Source organism: Macrobrachium rosenbergii, chromosome 54 (assembly GCF_040412425.1).
Source record: "Macrobrachium rosenbergii isolate ZJJX-2024 chromosome 54, ASM4041242v1, whole genome shotgun sequence".
NCBI classification, from domain to species: domain Eukaryota; kingdom Metazoa; phylum Arthropoda; class Malacostraca; order Decapoda; family Palaemonidae; genus Macrobrachium; species Macrobrachium rosenbergii.
Window position 1 is genome coordinate 33,643,198 of NC_089794.1, and position 22,500 is coordinate 33,665,697.

Here is a 22,500-nt window from a genome sequence, read left to right on the forward strand (position 1 = left end):
TTTCTATGTTTTTCAGCTACTATCCAATTGTTCTTAGATTTTGCTTAAACTTTTCCATGTGAATTTATTGTGATCTTTGAGAATTAAGTATAATCAAATGGCTATAAAAAACTTAATAAATACCTACAGCCACAGGTACGACAGGCCTTGCCAAAAATAAAATATAATTAGTTCATTCCTACTTCGTCTTTTGTTTCCGCAACACATTATGAATTATATATATATAATATAAAACATTATGTGTCAATAAAATTATGCATAACTACTACCTTGTGACATAGAAGACGAAGTTTGCTCTACAAACCTACAAACGAATTTTCAGTCCCACTACCGTAAGATAGAGAGCAAACAGGCAAAAGCAATCTAATTAGGAAGGGTTGCGTTCAGTCGCGAATTCGAGGGAACGCAATCCCGCCGGGATGCAAAAAACCAATTAATGCTTAACGACGTTCGAGACACTTGAATGCATTTTATGACCTGGCAAAGGGCACCCGAGACATCATTTGATACAGAATTTACAACTGGGTCTTTCTAAACCCCCCACCCCCTCCTCCCTACGTTAAATATGTTGACGGGATATGGCGTTCCTGGTACAGAAAGACTTTTCAAACTTTCTCTACAGACACACACACACACACAAAAGGACAAGCAACCAAAATCTGCCTCTGAGACGCTAATAGCACGCTTGCTATACCGGTAATCTCTCGACCTACAAGTTGACCCTGGCCACAACTTGGATGGGTATCCGAAATAGTAAGGAAGAAGCTACTGGCAACAACAGGACTTAGGGACCACCAAAGTGGGAAAAAAAAAAAATATATTTCTCACCGAGTATATGAGACGCATTACAGCGAACTTCATAATATAAGAAAACTCTCGTGTGTTTATAAGAAAACTCTCGTGTGTTTTGTTTTAAAACTCTGTGTAAAAAAAAAAAAAGGGGGGGGCGAGCTAAAAGGCAACATTCAAACACATTGCTAAGGCTGACGTTGAGATAAACATGAGAAGGTATTACTTACAAACAAAAGTGCAGCACTGTTTACGAATAAACAAACACGCGAATAGCCACTATCTTTTCTCAGTCCACCAGCGGTCCGGGCTGAAGTGGTATCAGCCGAATAAATGGGTTTCCTGTGTTAATTTTACCTTTACGGGCCCTTAAAATGCATAGAAAGCTGTCACACTACAGCAGGAGGACAGACATATTACACGCACACAGACACGTGTGTGTATGTATATGTATGTGTTATGTATGTGTGTGTGTGTGTATGTATATATATATATATATATATATATATATATATATATATATATATATATATATATATATACACACACACATACACAGCTTTAGGGGCTTTAAAATTTATAGACGATGTCAGACTACAGCAGGAAAACACATATTACACACAGTGTGTGTGTGTGTGTGTGTGTGTGTGTGTGTGTGTGTGTGTGTGTATATATATATATATATATATATATATATATATATATATATATATATATATATATATATATATATAATATATATATATATATAAACTAAGTATATGCACTATAATTAGTCATTTACTATGTAAAACTGGAATAGACAGACACATCATCATATTACACATAAAAAACAAATTCCTGTACGCATACGCACATTCAGTACATAGTGAATTTGATATCAAACAACATGTGTGACTTATTATTTGTGAATATAATGGAAAAAAATTACGCGTGTACAAGTGACAAAATCTCAAAGTGGGTGACGTACTTTATTTAAGAAGAAAAAAAATACGCATGTATAAGTGACAAAATCTCAGTGGGTGATGTACTTTATTTGTGAATATAAAAAAAAATACGCATGTATAAGTGACAAAATCTCAAAGTGATTGATGTACTTACCATAACAGCAAATCGACTAGCTTAAGAGACACTCCAAATCGTCCGTATAAGAGAATCGCGTTAAACTTCTAAAACAATACATTTGAGTACGCCAACTTTTCCTTAACACGTAACAAACTTGTCTAACAATCTTTGAAAACTTTCTTTGCCAACAAGAATGGCTTCTCTCGCCCTTTCTTTTTTTTCTTCCCCTACAAGCTTATCTTGTTTGAATATTTTTTTTCTGTCCTGTTTAATTTTGGAAAGAAGATATGTTCTTGAGATTTATGTGGTGATCCATAACTTACCTCAGAGCAAAATAAACCTGAACTCCGAAAGCTAAGGTTCATAAGAGTGGTGGCTTACCCTCTGGAAGAAGAAGAAGAAGAAGAAGAAGAAGAAGAAGAAGAAGAAGAAGAAGAAGAAGAAGAAGAAGAAGAAGAAGAAGAAGAAGAAGAAGAAGAAGAAGAAGAAGAAGAAGGGCTTACCCTCTAGAAGAAGAAGAAGAAGAAGAAGAAGAAGAAGAAGAAGAAGAAGAAGAAGATGATAAATGCTTTATCAGTGACAAAATAAATATTGTAATTGCACGCAAACAAAACTTTGGTAAAGTCAAACTCATTTTTTTTTTGCAATCTATGAATTGACAAAACAAAACACTACCAACGACCACTGTTGTTGTTCAACTTATCAACGACCATTGTTGTTGTTCAACATACTTCAAAAATCTAGAACTAATTTTCCTAATGGGATAAAACAATTTCATGATAAAAACGCATTTAACCAGGTGACATCTTATCTCTTGTGGGGCTGACCCGAAGGGTTTGTTCTTACCAAACTGATGAAATCCTATCATTTCACAACCTCTTGAAAACTGAAAATATTCAAGAGTCTGACATTTTCTTTATGGAATAATCACTGTTGGGTAATAATTGTACAATCACACACAACATGGTTAAATTATGCGTTGTTCTGCATTCTGAAAATGGGTCATGAGGGCATAAAATATCTAAGTAATGCCAGATATTTCAGGTCAATCAACAGTTCCATTCAGGAAAACCCATCTGCTCTCTACATGTTGCCAAACGAAACTACAAACCACCAGGTAATTATGAACGGAAGTAATTAAGAAATTACTGTCAACCACTGATTACAGTAACTTTCCCCCCCTAAAAGTGAGCCGACGGGAGTGGCAATCGACCATGGTAGGTATACTCCAAAAAGGAATCTATGATATGAAAACATGAGAAAGGGAAAAACCCCCTCCTTGTTTTCCCGTAAAATTCTGTTGAGAGAGAGAGAGAGAGAGAGAGAGAGAGAGAGAGAGAGAGAGAGAGAGAGAGAGAGAGAGAGAGAGAGAGAGAACATCACTTCCAAATTCTGGCTGTAAAGTCAGCTTATCCTGAAAAAAATTCAAGTCACGGAACCATGCAATTCGGTTGTGGTCAAGAAAGATTTCCACTAAGAAGGAAACAAACAGCGCCTGAACCAAGGAATCCGAGTATTGTCGACACGAATTTATTACCAAACTAGAAATAGGAATCTCAAGTTTGTAACCTGCTGACAAGATAATTGGCGTAACTGCCCAAAATACACATCATTACATTATTTAATTTTCAGCACAGGCACACACGTACTCATTTGTCTTCATTTACAAACATTACTTTCACGTGATTTATAATGCACACTACTGCCCGCAAGTGAAGAAAATTAATGGAACTATAAAAAAAAACACTATAAAAAACGTCACCGATACGAAGAGATATGCACTAAAGTTGACAAAGCGAAAAAGCCACACTCACGATCAGCACTTTTATGCGAATATAAAAGTGAGACGTGATAACGGCCTCTCAAAGGACCGTAAATTTCACGTTCCTCGTCCCGACCCCCCCAACATTACAAATATAAACAGAATAATAAACGGAAAACGTGATAAAAACCAAAGGTGAAAGGATGGATCGGTGTGTTTTCAGGTTAAAGGGCTGTCCTAGAGCAAGAAAGAGCCTGTTCCAGCTTGGGGTTGACTTCATCTCAAACGTGTTTTCAGATGGTTCGATCATGTGGAAAGAATGGAGGAAAAGAAGTTGGTGAAAAGTGTACGTTTCCCAGTTATTAAGAGAAAGGAGATGAAGACCTAATGGGCTAAACAGATGGCATGAAAAAGACATTGTAAATGTACAGGAAACACTATCCTGTGTATGTGTAAATATATATATTATATACATACGTATAATATATATATATATATATATATATATATATATATATATATATATATATATATATATATATATATATATATATATATATATATATATATAAAATCAAAATCACGTACTACTACACCCAACATCCAATACGCAGTAAAGGCCATTGCAAATCTCTCTGTCTATATTAAAACACTCTTTATTGACGTTTTCGAGAGTGCCACTCTTTTCTGGGGAGAGAGAGAGAGAGAGAGAGAGAGAGAGAGAGAGAGAGAGAGAGAGAGAGAGAGAGAGAGAGAGAGAGAGAGAGAGTGGCACTCTACAGGATAGAAAACTATTAATCCTGGCACGTGGAGTGATGATGACACTGCAATGCCCGACATCTCTCTCTTTCTCTCAACCACACGCAAGAATGAATGGTATGTTATCTTAAAACACTCTTCATTTACAAAATAAAAAAAGTTATTGGCTGCTACTACGTTTAAAAGGATCGAGATTTTGTCTATCTTGAATTCCGACACCCGCCCCCACCCTCTCTCTCCTTCTCAACCACACGCAAGAATGAATGCTATTTATCTTAAAACATTCTTCACTAACAAAATAGAAACGTTATTGGCTGCTACTACGTTTAAAAGGATCGAGATTTTGTCTATCTTGAATTCCGACCCCGCCCGCCCTCTCTCTCTCTCTCTCTCTCTCTCAACCACACGCAAGAATGAATGGTATGTATCTTAAAACGTTCTTCATTAGCAAAATAAAAACGTTATTGGCTGCTATTACGTTTAAAAGGATCGAGATTTTGTCTATCTTCAATTCCGACCCCATTCTCTCTCTCTCTCTCTCTATATATATATATATATATATATATATATATATATATATATATATATATATATATATATATATATATATATATATATATATATATATATATATATATATATATATATTATAGTATAAATATGGTCTTTTAGTTAATACATTACCTTTTCGTCTTTCTCTAGGGTTACTTCAAATCTTAAGGAACAGCAAAGATAATTTCATACGTTTAGGCACAGCCACCTCTAGATTCCTGTTCAATTTCCTTTAATTACCTCCCTAAACACCGTATTTCTATTGGATCAGGTACTGGAACTTAATTATACGTCTTCCTGCGTGTTTCCAGATTCAATTACCCTGAAGGTCTATAGTTACAAAAGGTGAGAGGTCCACTAATAACCAAGCTCGAACCCAGGCGATTAACAGCCGTCTAGGTCACTGGAAATGAATAATTAACTCCAAGGTTTGTCCTTGATTAACCCTTTTCAAGGGCAGTAATGCTTCACACTACGGTAAAATTCGTTATAAACACGTCGATAACTTACAGCACTAACATATCTCAAACAGGTTGAATACATGTCACCGACTTGTTGGTAGTCGTAACCAATTCTTCAAACGGTTATCCAGCATTTGCCAAAGATCCGATCTCCATTTTCAGTCGCTGATTTGTTTCCAACTTGTTCGTGATATGGATGTAATAAGATACTGGCGTGTTTGCGACAAGTTTTACTCTAGTGTGGACGCATTCTTCCCAATACAAGTATTAAACAGGTAGTACCCTACAAAGTACTTGATGGAAATATTCTATATTGTATTCCTTAGTAAAGAACAGCAATGCACATGTACACTACCTGGATGAACGGGATTTAATAGCAGCTTCCTTTCAGGGGCGTGCGGTTTTAGGACCAAGGTCTTGTGTACAGACCTTGAGTGGAGGGTAAGATTTTCTAGCTTGCGTTCACCTTTCAAATAGTAACCAAACAAAAAATGGTATATTTAAAAGTTAACAACGTGCTTTCAAATTGCTTTACCACCAAAATATTAAGAGGTAAAATTAAAATTAAGAGGAGCCAGTGTAAAAATAAAAACAGGTGCAATAAAAATATTACAGGTGCAAAAAATTGGGCAAAATTTGAGGACCACAAATATCTAAAGGTCATCATCAGTGACATACGTGCTGTGGAGTTAAAAAACGAAAAATACTGACAAGTCGTGCAAAAGTTCTTTATCAAAAGTAAAAAGAATATACAAGGGAAATGAAGGAAATTAATAACATAAAGGAAATGGCATATTAATGGCGTCCTTCGGCATGAAAGCAAAAACTGGAGGTCCATTCGTTGTCAGTTATGATGTAAAGAATTGAAAATGACAAATCTTCAGTGAATAGGTTAAATAAATTGCAAAAGGAGCAAAACAACATAAAAATTATAGTTAGTCATCTCGTATGAAAGAATTCAAGTTCACTCAAATTCTAGCACCTAAAACATTATGTAGTCCATATCATAGTCGCATTTTCCAAATCCTCTCGCTCTCTTCAAACCTGGCTAAATTAGACACTGACTTATAAAAATAAGCAAAACAGCTTTGAACTTAATTATTATTTCCTGTTAACCCTTTAGTGCTGCATGGTACAGTCTATTCTGTCATATCCAAGCTAAGGTTTCACCCCCAGAGGAAACGAGGTGTGTTGCATAATATTTTTAGGGCACTTAAGTTTTTTTTTTCTGACCACTTCATGGCTTTTATTTTTAGCTGATGTGTAGGCAGAGTTACTCTGCCCAATGCAGACCAAGATTTTGTCTTTGGGTAGCAAACAGGTACTTTAATTCAGTAAAAAGGTATTTCCATTTTCCCAGGCCTTATAATAGGACTCATAAGTAAATGGGACTGATCTTGAGCAACTGAATAAACATCGGATAATTCTTTTTGATCAGCTGTTTAAAACATTTTCAACATCGAATTCACACCATATGATGAGATTCTACTTAACGCACTGTGTTCATATTAAGTGATCATGATTACACTTTCCGGCAAATTATGCCGATAATAAAAACACGAAAAATATACGTACAAAAATTACTGAAACATGAGGGACAACTATGTAATTCAGAACTAAAATATTTAACGTTGTTCCGACTGGGATGTTTAATGGTTTATGCTACGTTTCTTCAACGTATAACCACTCCTATATATACCTCTACCAAAGGTAAACAACCAGACCAGAAAACAAGACTGAACAGGAAAAACAATGAATAGGTCATAATCATCTTCAAAAACAGATTTCTTCTATACTTCTATTTCTCCTCCGGTCCTCGGGTCTCCAAAGTCTGTCTGTCTCGCAGATGTTCACGAAATGCATGTCTGGTTCTGTTTACAAAACATGTCGTGGTGTTTTTGGTTCAGTTTCAAAAAAACTACAATTTTAGCCGGAGTTCCATGCGGGCTCATCAGTCAAATCAACATTCAAGTTTAAATCAGATCGTAGATAAGCAAATAAACAAACAAAGCAAATCTGCAGTGAAGCAAAAATTAAAGGGAAATTCAAATGAAATTTACAGAGTGAATAAGAATAATAGATTGAGGTAAAAGGTAATTTACGATGAGGACATCAAAAAATCCTCAAAGGTAATAAAAAAGTTAGACAATTAAAAAAAATAACGAAGAAATAAAATGTTGATTTACCATGGAACCTCGGCCATGCAACTCTGGTACCTTTCATCCCAAAAAATTCTTCCAAAAAACAATGCTACAGAGTAATACAGGTGTACTGTTTACGTTTTATTTACGTTTTCTCAGCAAAGGCTACAAACGTTTAAACGTACAGTTGGCTACACCTGCTCCGCCTGTGTCACTTTACACTGGATATTACTGGAAAACTACTTTCTCAAGGCAAGGCCGCTGGGACAGGCAACCTCATGCCTGTATCTAGCCCGGGCCAGACGGGAGGAAAAGTGAAGATGAGGAGAAGGGGAGAGAAATGGTCGTTACAAAACGTAAACAGATAGGCAGAGATGGACATCACACGTCACAACTGAAAGCACAATTTGCGTAAAGAGACACAAGGCGTTTTACAGAGGTGGAAAGGCACAGCCAACCGCACGAGTGATGTAGCAGCCTCGATACTCACATAATACTCAGGAAGATCATATTCTGGGATGTAATAATCTTTTTCGGAATAATGGTCTACACTGTCCTGAAATGAAAAAAATGTGTGAAATAAAGTCTTTCTTTCAATAAAAGAGAAAAGATAGCTTCGACAGACACATCTTTTTTTTTTCTTTCTAGCCGCAGCAGTTGGGGGGGAGGGGGTTCAACCTTCTCTTTCAAAAAGGATCTGATGCAATTGCACATAGATTTCAATACCATCCGGCCAAACCATACAGCAGATATCTGTTCACACTGAATTAATACAGCCATTCCAAAAGATCTCTTTAAACTTCGCATCATTCCATCAATCTTCTGAAAGTCTCTTTTTGCTGTTCCTGCTTATAGTTTAAATTCAATCTTTATGCATAATTACTAGGCCCCTTAACAAGGCACAGGGTTCTTCAATAGGATAGAATTCAACCGAATTAAACTCGATTTAGAAAAAATTGCTCATTCGAAGTTTCCACTCACACTGGTCAAGCTCAACTTCAGTCCTTATTGCTCTATAACATTTTTCCATTAATACGCTCGAGGAGGTTCAGTGCACACTCACTAAAAATTGACACATCTTCACACACCGTTTATAATAAGGCATATACAAATATATTTGATATACAAAGTAATATACTAAAATACATTTCCAATTATCCCACTACTTTCTTTAAAAATGCATATTGTGAAGCAATGATGGCAACTAGTAAAATCACATTGTGATATATATATGTGTAAAATGCAAGAAATAAAAATCCAAAAACTCCCTTGAGAAAAAAAAAAAAACAATGATTATCCTAAGGCAACGTGTGATGTGTAAAATGAAAAAAAAATTAATAAAAAATAAAACCTCCTTAGGCCAAAAAGACGAAACTGAATTATTATTTTAAATCAACGAAGGCAACTGACAAAATTACAATACTGTCACGTGTAAAATGTAAGAAAAACTTTTACAAACTCCCTTGAAAAAAAAAAAAAAAAAAAAAAAACACTAAACAGAACGATTGCTCTACAGTAGGCACCAAGGGTAACTGATAACATTGCACTATTGTCATATGTAAAATGCAAATATATATATATATATATATATATATAAATAATATATATATATATAAAAATAAATAAAAACTCCCTGAAAAAAAAAAAAAAAAAACACGAAACAGAACGACTGCAAGAGGGATAATCGAACACAATCTACCCTTACGAGCCATACGAGGGCCACACGTCTCGTAAATTATCCCTGGCCACAGAGAAGCCGCCGATCTTGGGGGGGAAAAACCGCAAACAGGTTTCATTTCAGGAATGCAGGTTGTGATGAGAGGGACCACCTACCCCCCAATAAATTATCCCTTTGTCGCGGGACTCGCTGATCTGCAGAGAGAGAGAGAGAGAGAGAGAGAGAGAGAGAGAGAGAGAGAGAGAGAGAGAGAGAGAGCTAGCTTTCGCTTTACCCATGACTGCGCAACAGATGAGGCACGGGGCCCCCTTAAATTATTTTTCGCTACAGTCGCCATTAAATGAGGCAAAAAAAAAACGCAGCCTGCGAAGCGCTTCAGAAAAGTGATCTTATTCCAAAAAAGCAGGAGTGGGATCGACCTTAGCCTCGTGAATGCACAGCGGGACCTAATTCGTTAATCATTTTTAAATGCTCCGTTTTCGAGAACTTCCTTGCACGTGTCATTTTTTTTTTAAATTGTACGTACACACATATCCAATTCAGGCAATAAAATAAGTGGCATATTTTAGGAAAGCTTAATATTCACTTCATTAAAAAGAATGTAGCCGATTTCGGAAAGGGCAACATTTTTTTCCGAGCAACCGATTAAATTGAGTATAGAATTTAGGCCAAAGACCAAGCACTGGGACCTATGAGGTCATTCAGCGCTGACACGGAAATTGACAGGAAAACGTTTGAAAGGTGTAACAGGAGGAAAACCTCGCAGTTGCACTATGAATCAACTGTTAGGAGAGGGTGGAAAGTAAGTTGGAAGAAAGAGAATATGAAAGGAGGTACAGTAAAAGAAAGGGCAGGGGTTGCAGCTAGGAGCCGAAGGCACGCTGCAAAGAACCTTAAGTAATGCCTACAACTGACGGCACTATGCCCCCTACGGAGGATTAACAGATGTCCACAATTTAAGAAAACAGACACGATTCAGGATATACAAATCGCCAATTTACAAATATGAGACGAGTGACACTATCTCCAGACAATATGTGCTTGTAATATTTTTATGACAAACATTCACACCCTATAACAGAAACCACTGATTCTGGAAAAACGCACCATTTACTTAAGGTAACGCAAACCGTCAACTTTACAGAAGCGTAACATAAGCCTCAGGAATGCATCACGAAACAGACTGACTTCCGTTCTACGGATTCCTAAAAGAATCCACCGGAAATACAGGATTACCAATGGCTCCATTCCTGTCCGGAATACGCCACGCTCGGCGCACCGCCCGGCAGACAATTTCCCGCACTCTGCAGATGAACAGATCACGCGGAGTGCAAAAGAACATTTCAAAAGAAAATAACCATGACGTGCTTATGCCCAAGGTCTGACGACCACGCCAATCTTATTGATTCGCCATAGATCGGGTATACGGGGAGAGAGAGAGAGAGAGAGAGAGAGAGAGAGAGAGAGAGAGAGAGAGAGAGAGAGAGAGAGAGAGAGAGATAGCGGAACGCGAGGTTAATTTCACACCCAAAGCCTAATTTATGAAACGGGGGGATTATAGCAGGTAATCTATATTACCCAGGTAAAAGCTGCAGGTGCGGAAAGTGATACGTGGAACGTACTCGCAGTAAATTCAATGTTTATTTACAGACACGCTTTCAAAGGCAAAACTGGTTGACATTCACAAAAATGCTGCTCATTTTGAATGAACTGTGACGTGAACGATGCGAAAATTAAAATTCTCGACATCATTCATATTGAGGATATAAGTTTCCTAATTCTTGAGAACTATCTTTAAGAAAATGACATCCAAAAAATGTGACAATTAAGGATACCGTAATTTAAAGGTATGCATGTTAATTATTAGTATATATGTTTTGAACTACCTTATCTTTCACAGGTAAATTCTTCTCCATACGGGCACTTTACTCTGTACAAGCTTGCCCAATTGAAAATAATAATAATAATCCACAATTACATAGTAAATATATTACTATGTAAAATAAACGAAGAATTCCGAACACCTGAATGGTGGTCCTCTTCAGTATTACGCAGATTGTTTTTCACGAGAAGGTGAATTTCTTAGCAATAATAATAATAATAATAATAATAATAATAATAATAATAATAATAATATTAATAATGCCAGAGATGTTATTCAAAAGCAAAATACACAGACTTTTCCAACACAAAAAGGGGGGGGGGGGCAGCCGCAAAAGTATCTTACAAACCTCGCCCGTATCAGCAACATTATTATTCATGACTAATTAAATATTGTTCAAAGATAATCCCCGCTGAACCGAGCTATAAATCATTACCCGTGACCTGATACGCTGCATTTTATGAGGCCTAAACGGGAATTGCATTTCGCCCATATTTCATAATTGTGATGGAAAATATCCATTACACTCTTATGAAGATTTTAAAAAATAAATTTACCTTGATTAAAAAGTGTACTCGGTTTCTAGGAAAAAAAAATGCTTAATCAAAATATAATTTAATGTAACTTTCACTATATGTGTAATAATTGTTGATTTCCTGTTAAATTACTTTTCCCACTTTAATTCATTATAAAAAAAAATTCACTGTAAACACCTTTCTCCGGAAAAAATGGCAAGAAAAATATAATTTAGCTTTTCTTAATGTGTAATAATTTTCGAATTCATATAAACTTACTAATCCCACATTAACTCCTTATAAAAATACTTCATTCCAAACACCTTGTTCTTTTTATCAGAAAAACATTCATGAATATTTCAGATAACATCTTATTTTTACTAGAAACAGACAAGAGAGACAAATGCGATAAATATGACCTTTCCTCTCCTTTAACAATCCGGTAGCAACAGAAAATCTTACCCGTCAATTGACCCTCATCCGGATGATCCAGACTTACTTTCTCCTCCTCCTCCTCCTCCTCCTCTCCTTTTTCCCCTCACGGACTTCACCTCCCCTCTCTCACGTCTCCCCTCATCACTACCCTTCCTTCCCTCCACCCCCCAGAACAACAAAACCCTTTTCTCAACTACATCCCTTCGCCCCTTTTCTCTAGAGAACCCCCCTTCAAAATGGGGAAATCAATATTCGCTCCTCGTGACTGCCTAAATCTCTCTCTCTCTCTCTCTCTCTCTCTCTCTCTCTCTCTCTCTCTCTCTCTCTCTCTCTCTCTCTCTCTCTCTCTCCACGAAAAAAATTACACGTGTAAAAATAGTCCACAATCCTTGTTTCCCGGACCCACCCTCAGTCTCCGTCTCAAAAAGTCATTTCGATCACTTTCTTACTTGTCCTTTTCAACCTTTTTTCTTTCTAAAGCCTGTCTCTGGATTTTTGTTCCTTTCTTCTTTCCTTTCTTCCTCCTATGGCTATTTCATTTCCTTCCTTTTCCTTATGGCTATTTCGTTCTCCCCTAACCTTTTCGTCATTACTTCATTTCCCTTTTACCAAACTATCCGCTCGTGCCTATTTCCCTTCCCAGTATCTTAATTTCTCCTTCCATTCCCCTAACGAAATCCCCAGCTACAAAGTCCTTCCCCTCAACCATCCCTTGTCCAATATAGCCCTGAATCATCCCACTTCCCTAAAAACCCTACCTATTTTACCTACCACCCCAATTCATCCCATTCTCTCTAATCCCCTACCCATTTTACCCACCGGCAAATTGTAAGTGCATTTTCCCCCAAAACCTCAATTTCTCCTTACCCTAACACACACATTTCTTCCCCCTCCTGAACATAGCCTAATACCCTTCCCCTACCTCCCCAAACTTCCTCCCCCTTTCCAATGGTTTCCCATTCTTCCCTCCAAGTCCTCCCCCTCCTCTCTTCCCCAACAGTACCCTCCTTCCCTCTCCCCTCCCCCTTACGCCCCATTCCCCTTTTCCATTATGCGCGAGGCCAAGTCCTGCAAGCACAAATAAGGCTAATGGGGAGTAATGAAGAGAGCTATTCAGATAATGAACAGGCCTCGGGGTCCTCCGTTTCCTCCCGTTTGTCTGTCTGTCTGTCTGTCTGTCCGTTTCGTCCGTCCGTCTAACTGACCTTCCGAGGAGCATCATCGGCCAAGGAGCGATGACGGGAAAATAAGGACAAAATGGGAGGAGGACGATCGAGGAGAAAAACTGAGAGGAAAATATAACTTTTTTTTTTTTTCTAATTTGACATAAGGCCGGGAAAATTACAGGGACATGTGCTTGTAAACAAGAGGGGGGGAGGGATGTGCAGGAAAATACGGAAGGGGGAATGTGTACAGGAAAATACGGGGAGGGGTTATATGCAGGAAAATACGGAAAAGGGGAAATAAAGTGGCAAACATGAGGAGGAAACATAAGATATAGGTTTCGATCCTCTGCTTCAATAAAGAGAAAATGAGGATAGGAAAATAAGAACTGGATAATTATGTATTGAGAAAAATAAAGATATGTAAAATTAAGATGTTATCACAGTCAAATGAAAAATACGGATTATACGAATGAAAAAAGGTACGTAAAAATATCAGAGAGGGGAAAACTAAACAAATCATCAAAAAGGGAAAAAATTAAATCCTCTAAATAATTCAAATCTTCGGGTAATGTATATGACAAAAGAAGTTACGGAGTATAACAGCACATCATTATCATTTTAATGTCAACTTCCCCCTTCTGCGCGGGGTTGCACTTGACATGGAGTCTTTCCATTGCCCTGTTTCCCTTTTGCTATCTCTGACGGGGAATTCCCCTCGATCTGCTTTCGCCATGACTTCCGGGCTTCCCCTACTGGTCTACTTACTCTCCTGACCAAGTTTTCCTCGTCGCTTCTCACTGCATGACCAGACCACCTCAATGTCTGAGAGCTGGCAACCAAATTTCATCGAGATCGAAACAGTTTTAAGACCTGAGGGAAATAAAGAATGACAGCGATTCTAATATACCAAATGGGAGTCACGACGACGAATAGAGCCAAAACTTGAAACTTCTCTGTGTATAATTGACTGACTGATTTAATGTTCTCTGGCATCGTGACAATTAAGGTTACTGACGCCGATTTCCATCGTGACAATTAAGTTTATTGACGCCCAGATTTCCATCGTGGCAATTAAGGTTATTGACGCCGATTTTAAGTATGAAATATAAATAAATAATCCCGAAAGGAGCAGTCTTGTAATACCATAATATGACAAATTTAACCATACTGTTACTACCAATGAGAGAGAGAGAGAGAGAGAGAGAGAGAGAGAGAGAGAGAGAGAGAGAGAGAGAGAGAGAGAGACTCGCCCAGTAATCCAACAATACCGAAAGAATCAACTCGAAAATCTCTCTTAAATCCTCGCCCGGACTTTAGCGCGCATGCGCGCGTACAACCTTCACTTTCGCAACACCCTTTAATCTCTTATTTTTTTTTTCGACAAACACACCAAACAGTCAAAAAAGCAAACATTTCTCATAAATCCCGGTTAAAATCGCACACAAAAGTTCGAAACTTCGTCCGTAACAAACAAGGAAGCAAGGAGAGAGAGAGAGAGAGAGAGAGAGAGAGAGAGAGAGAGAGAGAGAGAGAGAGAGAGAGAGAGAGAGAGAGAGAGAGAGAGCGTTTCGTCAAGAAATTTATTACACCCACATACTATATATATATATATATATATATATATATATATATATATATATATATATATATATATATATATATATATATATATATATTATATATAAACAAATTTATTCCTCTTTAGCTGTAGGAAAACAATAACAGCAGTCCGAGAGAGAGAGAGAGAGAGAGAGAGAGAGCATCCCTACCTCATTCCCTTCCCCCAATTCGCAAACACTTAACAACAACCTGGAACAGACAGGCAAGTAAAAGCATAACAAGAATAGGTTGAAGCTCAACCCCCATCCACCCCTTCCAACGCCAACCACCCCACATAACCAATAGCCTTTGACTTCCCCTCAGCTCTTCCCTTGGCCCAAATCGACTCTTCCGCTTCCTTTTCAAAACATGGGTGGACTTACGGGCCCTCCCAACTCAATTACTTGACTGTTTGCCTTGTTTATTCATCATCCATCCCCCTCTTGCTTGCAAGCGCTTGCGTGTACCTTTGTCTGAGTGTATGTTGTGTTTGCGAGCGCGAGCGTTACAGAGATTGTCTATAACCTGAAGTACAGAAATCCCTTTTCAAAACAATGAGACTGATTCTCTATGTATAAACACACTGAAGCTTTTCTCTATACACTGACGGGGAGAGAGAGAGAGAGAGAGAGAGAGAGAGAGAGAGAGAGAGAGAGAGAGAGAGAGAGAGAGAGAGAGAGAGAGAGAGAGAGAGGTCTCTTATTCCTATTATGAGTTTGGCTGAGTAAAACAAAGCAAACTCTGATGGTATTTTTTATACTTTTTTTACTTTTAAAAGCCATGATTCACCATTTATTTTTTTTAGTTTTAATTATTGGGTGAATTATGTCTGCTCCAAAAGCTTAAAAATATTGCAGCTGCATCGATGATGTATTTAACAAAAGTACAATTATTCTCTAAGCATGGGGATGAGACAATCTTCATTTTAAACAGTTCACTAAAATGAATAAACATTAAATATAATAAAAAATAAATACAACAGCATGTTACATTATAAATACCACACTATTAACATCACAGTAACCACATCACTATCTTGTACTGAATGCATACTGGGAAGAACAAGTAACAATTTATCGATTCCTAAAATTTTCTTTCCAACCCCATTTCAGCCTCACCCCTCAACACCCCACCCTCCCACCCCCGAAAAAAATGTTCGGAATAAAATAGAAATGATCGTGGAAGATAGTATCCTGCCTTCCGTAAGTCATTTATCTTGGAAACTCTCCAACGGAGTCATCGAAGTCTTTAAAAGGGACAGGAAGGAAGTCCCGTCCTTCTTGGGATTTCCTCGGAATTCGAAGTTTTATTATAAGCTGAAAAGAATTAATTTATAACATATATATATATATATATATATATATATATATATAATATATATTTTATATATATATGAAAAGAATTCATTTATAACATATATATATATATATATACATATATATATATATATATATATATATATATATATATATATATATATTATATTATATACACACACACATACACACACATACATGCCTTACACTTTATGGATCATTGCCTTACACTTTGTGGATACGCTTGACACATCCAAACCTCGAATCCATTTTATTTTTATTTGGATTCAAGGCATTGTAGTGACAACCGTTTCCAAAATTTATAAGTAAATTACAAGGCAACTGTGTTTACTTGAAAATAATATATCACACATATGTGTATTCATACATATATGTGTGGGGGGGGGGCCCTAGGTGGAAGGAAAGCTACAGCACTTTTCTAAAAACTTACTGCCTACACATGAGGCCTCAAACTTATCAACATTTGGACATAACATCTGAATTACAAATTAGTAACGGGAGAAAACACACCCATCTCCAGTCCCCTTGCTAATCTCTGCTACCACTAATCAGTTTGTATTGAGGATCTACAAACAAAAACCCATTACAATCACACTCCTCTTTATGAGTTAAATTAGTTAAAAAGACTACCTTCAAGTAAGGAAAAAAAAAAAAAAAAAACATTCATGAAGCAACAACTATGCAACTGGCCGCCATGTTCGAACCATACACAATATACCTATATATAGACCTCTACAAAGTTGGTAGGTATCAGTGTCACCTTGCCAATCAATTCGCCATCAAGCGACAGAAGTTCCTCTTGTCTGGGCCAGCTAAAGACAAATTTGTGCGACGGCTGTGGAAATGAGAGCACCAGTAATCTTGCAGCTCTCCCAATCAATTCCGGGAAGGCAAAACTTCTGAATGTGGACTTGTATGACGGATGCATTCGTAAGTAATTACACGAATGGACGTATCGTATACCAATATAGAAGTTACCCACAGTATTGGTTTCTTTTTGTGTATATATTTTTATGTTTCTGCCAGGAGTATCGCAAAATGCAACCTTTCTTATGTGACTTTTTCTGAAGAAAATAATTATGCGATTTACATGCGACCTTTTTTTTTTGTTAAGTTCCACAAAACTATTTCACAACATACGCATTACATATATATATATATATATATATATATATATATATATATATATATATATATATATATATATATATATATATATATATATATATATATATATATATATATATATATATATATATATATATATATATATATTAGATAACTTAATGATGAATAATATTGCCAAGACCTGGAAGAACATTCATTATACGAGCTTTCAAGGCATAAAACCTCATCATCAGGCTGAAAAACCGATGATGAGGTTTTATACCTCGAAAGCTCGTATAATAAAGAATGTTCTTCCTGGTCTTGACAATATTATTCATCACTAAGCTAAGATTTCCAAGTAGTAAGCTATATATATATATATATATATATATATATATATATATATATATATATATATATATATATATATATATATATATATATATATATATATATATATATATAATGACTTAGAGTACGGAGGAAGAAAAGTTTTAAACCTCGCCTCCCACCTCTCTCTCTCTCTCTCTCTCTCTCTCTCTCTCTCTCTCTCTCTCTCTCTCTCTCTCTCTCTCTCTCTCTCTCTCTCTCTCTGCTTGTAAGCGAATGCCCTACCTCAGCCCCATTTCCATGATTTCATTACACCACGCGCTTCCCTCCCCATTAGAACGTCTGGCTTCTCAGAGCCTGACGACGATGCTGTTTGCTAGCTCATCAATGCTGACCTGAGAGCGAGTTTTAAAACAACAACAACAACAACAACAACAATAATAATAATAATAATAATAATAATAATAATAATAATCGACACAAAGAAAGGTTTTCCCATTAAGGCACCAACGTCGCAAACTTGAGCCTGAAAGTAACTGCTGAAAACATGAAACAGACTGTTGAGCACATATGCGTTCGTATGTATGCATGCATGCATACACGTGTGTGTGCGTGTGTAATTGTAATAGCCACAAAACCCTCTGAATATCTCGAATTCCTCATACTTTATGGATACGCTTATCACTACAGTCTTGAATCTAAATGCAAGACTAGCCAGATTCGGACCAGCATCCCGAGTATCAGAACGAGGTCACTTGGTTTGATTCAACTAGATATTGGACCACTAAAAGGAAAACTATACATCCAATACAGAATAAGGATGACAAAAAAAGTGCTTCGTTACCAAAAGTATATCTAGAAACAATGAAATGGATTAAAATAAACAAAAATACCGTGCAAACCTACCAGAATATTTAACCTAAAAAAAAAAAAAAAAAAAAACTTGAATCACTACGGTCACCATCTCACTGTAGCAAGCAAAATGCAAACAATTTCGCACCGGATTAAAAAGTGTTTAAAAGATCTCTGCCCTTCGTAACAGCCTTGTAAACAAAAGCTGAGCAAAAGGGGTTCTTTAATGCCGACTTCGCTGTTTTGCGGGGATGTTTACAAAACACTTTCGTTGTTTTTTTTTCTCTCTCTCTCGTTACTGTTTTAGCAATAGAGGAAAAGGAGGCTGTCCTGTTACATTCATTGTCTAGAAAATGGGCTTTCTTGAAAAAAATTCAACTAAAAATTTTTAAGGCAATTTCTTTGGACAAAAAAGAAAAAAAAATACTCAATGCAATTATGAAAAGATCCACCTACATTCCTCAAGTATGGAGTTGTAACTGATATATTTGTTAATTAGTATCATAACTACAGCTGCCATTCCTGTCAACTGCGACAAAATGTAAGATAAAATAAACCACGCTAATTTAGTAACAAATGCAAGGGCGTTCTTTCATCAATTCCAAGAGAAAGTACACGTGCTTCTTTCGTCAAAATCCCAACCAATCGCCTTGGTCAAGAGGTCTTCCTAATTCACATAAAACATTCCTCAATAAAAATCATATGCCTGAAAAAAATAAAGAAATTCCTACTACGCCTTCACTAATTCCGCCAAAAGCGCCCCGCCCCCACCTCACAAATAACTAGCATTCATTATAGCAGCAAAAGCATTAATCTGAAAGTCCTGTTTTACACAAATAAAGTTAATTCATTGGCAATTAACTGTATTATTATTATTATTATTATTATTACAACTGTCATTATTCCTCCAAATGAAAATTAAGCCAAAAAATTATAACTAAAGAAAAATCTTTTTATCAGCCCGTAGCAACCGAACTATAATCGCCCCCCCCTTTCCCGCCCACTCCCCCGCACCGAGCCCAGAAGCCCGTAAACACAGGAGGCACTTCCAATATGCCAGAGGACTGCTTTGGCTGTACAAGGGGCGTTCAAGGTTGATTACCTATCTGGCCATCTACATGTCACGCCGAACACTTAACGCCGGCTACAACAGAACAGCAGCAGTGATAATAGTTGGCAAAGTAGCAGCAGCCACAGCAGCGTGCCCACTGCTGCTACGATGACTGGTAGTGATACTGCTGCTGCTTCTGCTAAAGCTATTACCTTTACTCCTCCCATGAGGAGCTTTGGAATGTAGCATTTCGGCCAAAGGCCAAGGGCTGGGGCCTATGACATCATTCAAGGGAATTGAGAGTGCAGAGGATTGAAAGGTGTAACAAGAGGAAAACCTCGCAGTTACACTTAGAAACAACTGTTAAGAGAGGGTGGAAGTAAGCTGGCCCGAAGGATCAGATTTATTTTACGTGGCTAAGAACCAATTGGTTACCTAGCAACGGGACCTACAACTTATTGTGGAATCCGAACCACATTATATCGAGAAGTGAATTTCTATCACCAGAAATAAATTCCTCTAATTCTTCATTGGCCGGCCGGAGACTCGAACGCGGGCCCAGCAGATTGCTATCCGAGAACTATACCGACTCGTCCAACGAGGAACTTAGGAGAGGGTGGACAGCAAAATGGAAGAAAGAGAATACGAATGGAGGTGGTACAGCAAAAGGAGTGAAAGGGGTTGCAGCAAGGGCCGAAGGGACGCTGCAAACAACCTGAAGTAATGCCTACAGTGCACCCCTACGGGGTTGAGGACCTCTGGGATTGTACCGAGCTCCCAAGTGGACATCCACTCGAATCTCCAAGTTGAACTATTTGTATTATGTTAGTGTATAATTAGTAAATTCCTTCTGCCTACAAAAGAAACATCATCACATACTTCGAGTCTCCTCATTGAACAACTTCCCATTACTTTTATGTATAGACTAATAAACTCGATCCATTTTTAATACTGTGTACCTATAAAGTATCATTCGGGACTTAACAAATTAAAATATTAAGAGAAAAACCTTTAAAGCAAAATTAAAGGAAAGCATCGCAAGGAATAGATACCCACCAACTCCCATACATTCTGGGACTTCTTTTAACCTTCTCGTTCCCCAGAAAGGAGATTAGAATACATCAAGAACAACAGAATTGAACTGAATATAGAATTTAGGCCAAAGGCCAAGTACTGGGACCTATGAGGTCATTCAGCGCTGAAACGAAAATTGACAGTAAAAGGTTTGAAAGGTGTAACAGGAGGGATACCTCGCAGTTGCACTTTGAATCAGTTGTTAGGAGAGGGTGGAAAGTAAGATGGAAGAAAGCGAATATGAGAGGAGGTATAGTCAAAGAAACGAATGGGCTTGCAGCTTGGGGCCGAAGGCACGCTGCGAAGAACCTCAAGTAATGCAGTAGTTAATTCGGCTCGCACCAACAGGTGTAATATTCTGATTTAAACTTAAACATTTATATATAAATCAGCCGGAGTTATAATAATTATGGGCTATGCATGATATTCAGCAATCCTAAACACAAAAAGGTCTAAATACTGGAATATTAAGCCTCAACAGTAAGGATGACAATCTTCAATATTGCTTTAATTTTCAAGGCCAAATTATTTCTATTTTTCAATACTCACGGATGACATATTTCAATAATCAAACAGGACCGACACATTCAGCGATAAATCATCCACTATATTCCAATACCCAGAGATCACCCAATGTTAATATTCATATAAAACCTATATCTTTGTACCAGAGAGTCACCTAATTTTGGAAACCTAGTTTCCAATGTTCAACGCTCGCTTCCATTTCAGTAATGAAGCATCAGCCAGGTCTCACTTTTCCAGAAATCTCAATTTCAACATCCCAACATGACCGAAATCATACCGACATTCTAAAGGTAACTTTGCAAAAGAACACGGCAATAAATCTTCATTTTACCTGTGTGCACTTGAAAGAAATTCTGACTAAAATAAAAATCTGATACTTTACGGAACTCACCTCAGTCATTTCAACTTCACTTCAAAGGCAGGGGGCTGAAGTTTATCTCGTTGGAGAGAGAGAGAGAGAGAGAGAGAGAGAGAGAGAGAGAGAGAGAGAGAGAGAGAGAGAGAGAGAGAGAGTTATGAATGATTTCACCCCGGTATGGTGAGCATTACACAGTCGAGCTCGTCTTTGATGGTATACATTCTGTTATATGGATGCAATTCTGTTATTTTTCCTCCGATATCGTCCCACCTCATCCGGTTTCCTTGATCGAAATGTTGGTATTTCCGTTCATATGCAAGAGAGAGAGAGAGAGAGAGAGAGAGAGAGAGAGAGAGAGAGAGAGAGAGAGAGAGAGAGACAGAGAATGAATACAGAACAAGATTAACAAAAAAACCATCTCAAGTTTTCGAGAAGAGAAGATTTGATCTTCTATTGAAATCTTCCACCATCAGCCTTGTCCTTCCCTTCGCCTTGGCACAGTGCCAGACCCACCTCTCTCTCTCTCTCTCTCTCTCTCTGCCTATCGGATCTTGGGGTTAGGCCATCGATCTGTATAGCTCAGGACTCGTTTCGTGTTTACTTTGTGATGTTTTAACCGTTCCCAATTAGGTTCCCTCCGAGAACTTTTATTTTTCTTTTTCTTAGTGGATGGGAGATAGACAAGCATGAAAATTCCTATTAAGGTCGGCCTCCGTAATTAGAATGAGTAAATCAATAAGGAAACTCATTCATTTAAAAGCGAAAGGGCACTAAACTCATTCTCATCGGAGGAAACCCGTATCCTTACTGACTATCATGAGCAAAGACGTCTTTATCATAAATACTAAAGAATAATTATCATCAATCTCAGACAAATGCGAATGAGCATCCAAAGTGTAAAACGAAAGTGAATGTGGAAGCAAAACTACAAAGTTTATTTACTATCACGAACAAACGGAAATCAGTAGGAGAGACATGACACAGCCACCCACCCCCCTGCAAACAGGTTTGTCCGCCCCAGGTGGGAGCGGAATTGGTAGGGAATAGGAGGGTAGGGGAGAC

The 22,500-nt window shown here is 37.4% G+C and overlaps 1 protein-coding gene across 22 annotated transcripts in view; it reads right to left on the reverse strand.

Moving 5' to 3' along the window:
- sm (smooth) overlaps window positions 1-22,500 on the reverse strand; it is a 783,427-nt gene that overhangs the window by 584,917 nt on the left and 176,010 nt on the right. For 14 of the 22 annotated variants that reach the window (XM_067097814.1, XM_067097810.1, XM_067097830.1 and 11 more), the window contains exon 2: window positions 8,020-8,085. The exons of the other annotated variants lie outside the window; for them this stretch is intronic. In XM_067097814.1, coding sequence (XP_066953915.1) covers window positions 8,020-8,085 — 66 coding nt within the window. The remainder of the gene's footprint in view (window positions 1-8,019; window positions 8,086-22,500) is intronic. 22 annotated transcript variants of the gene reach the window in all.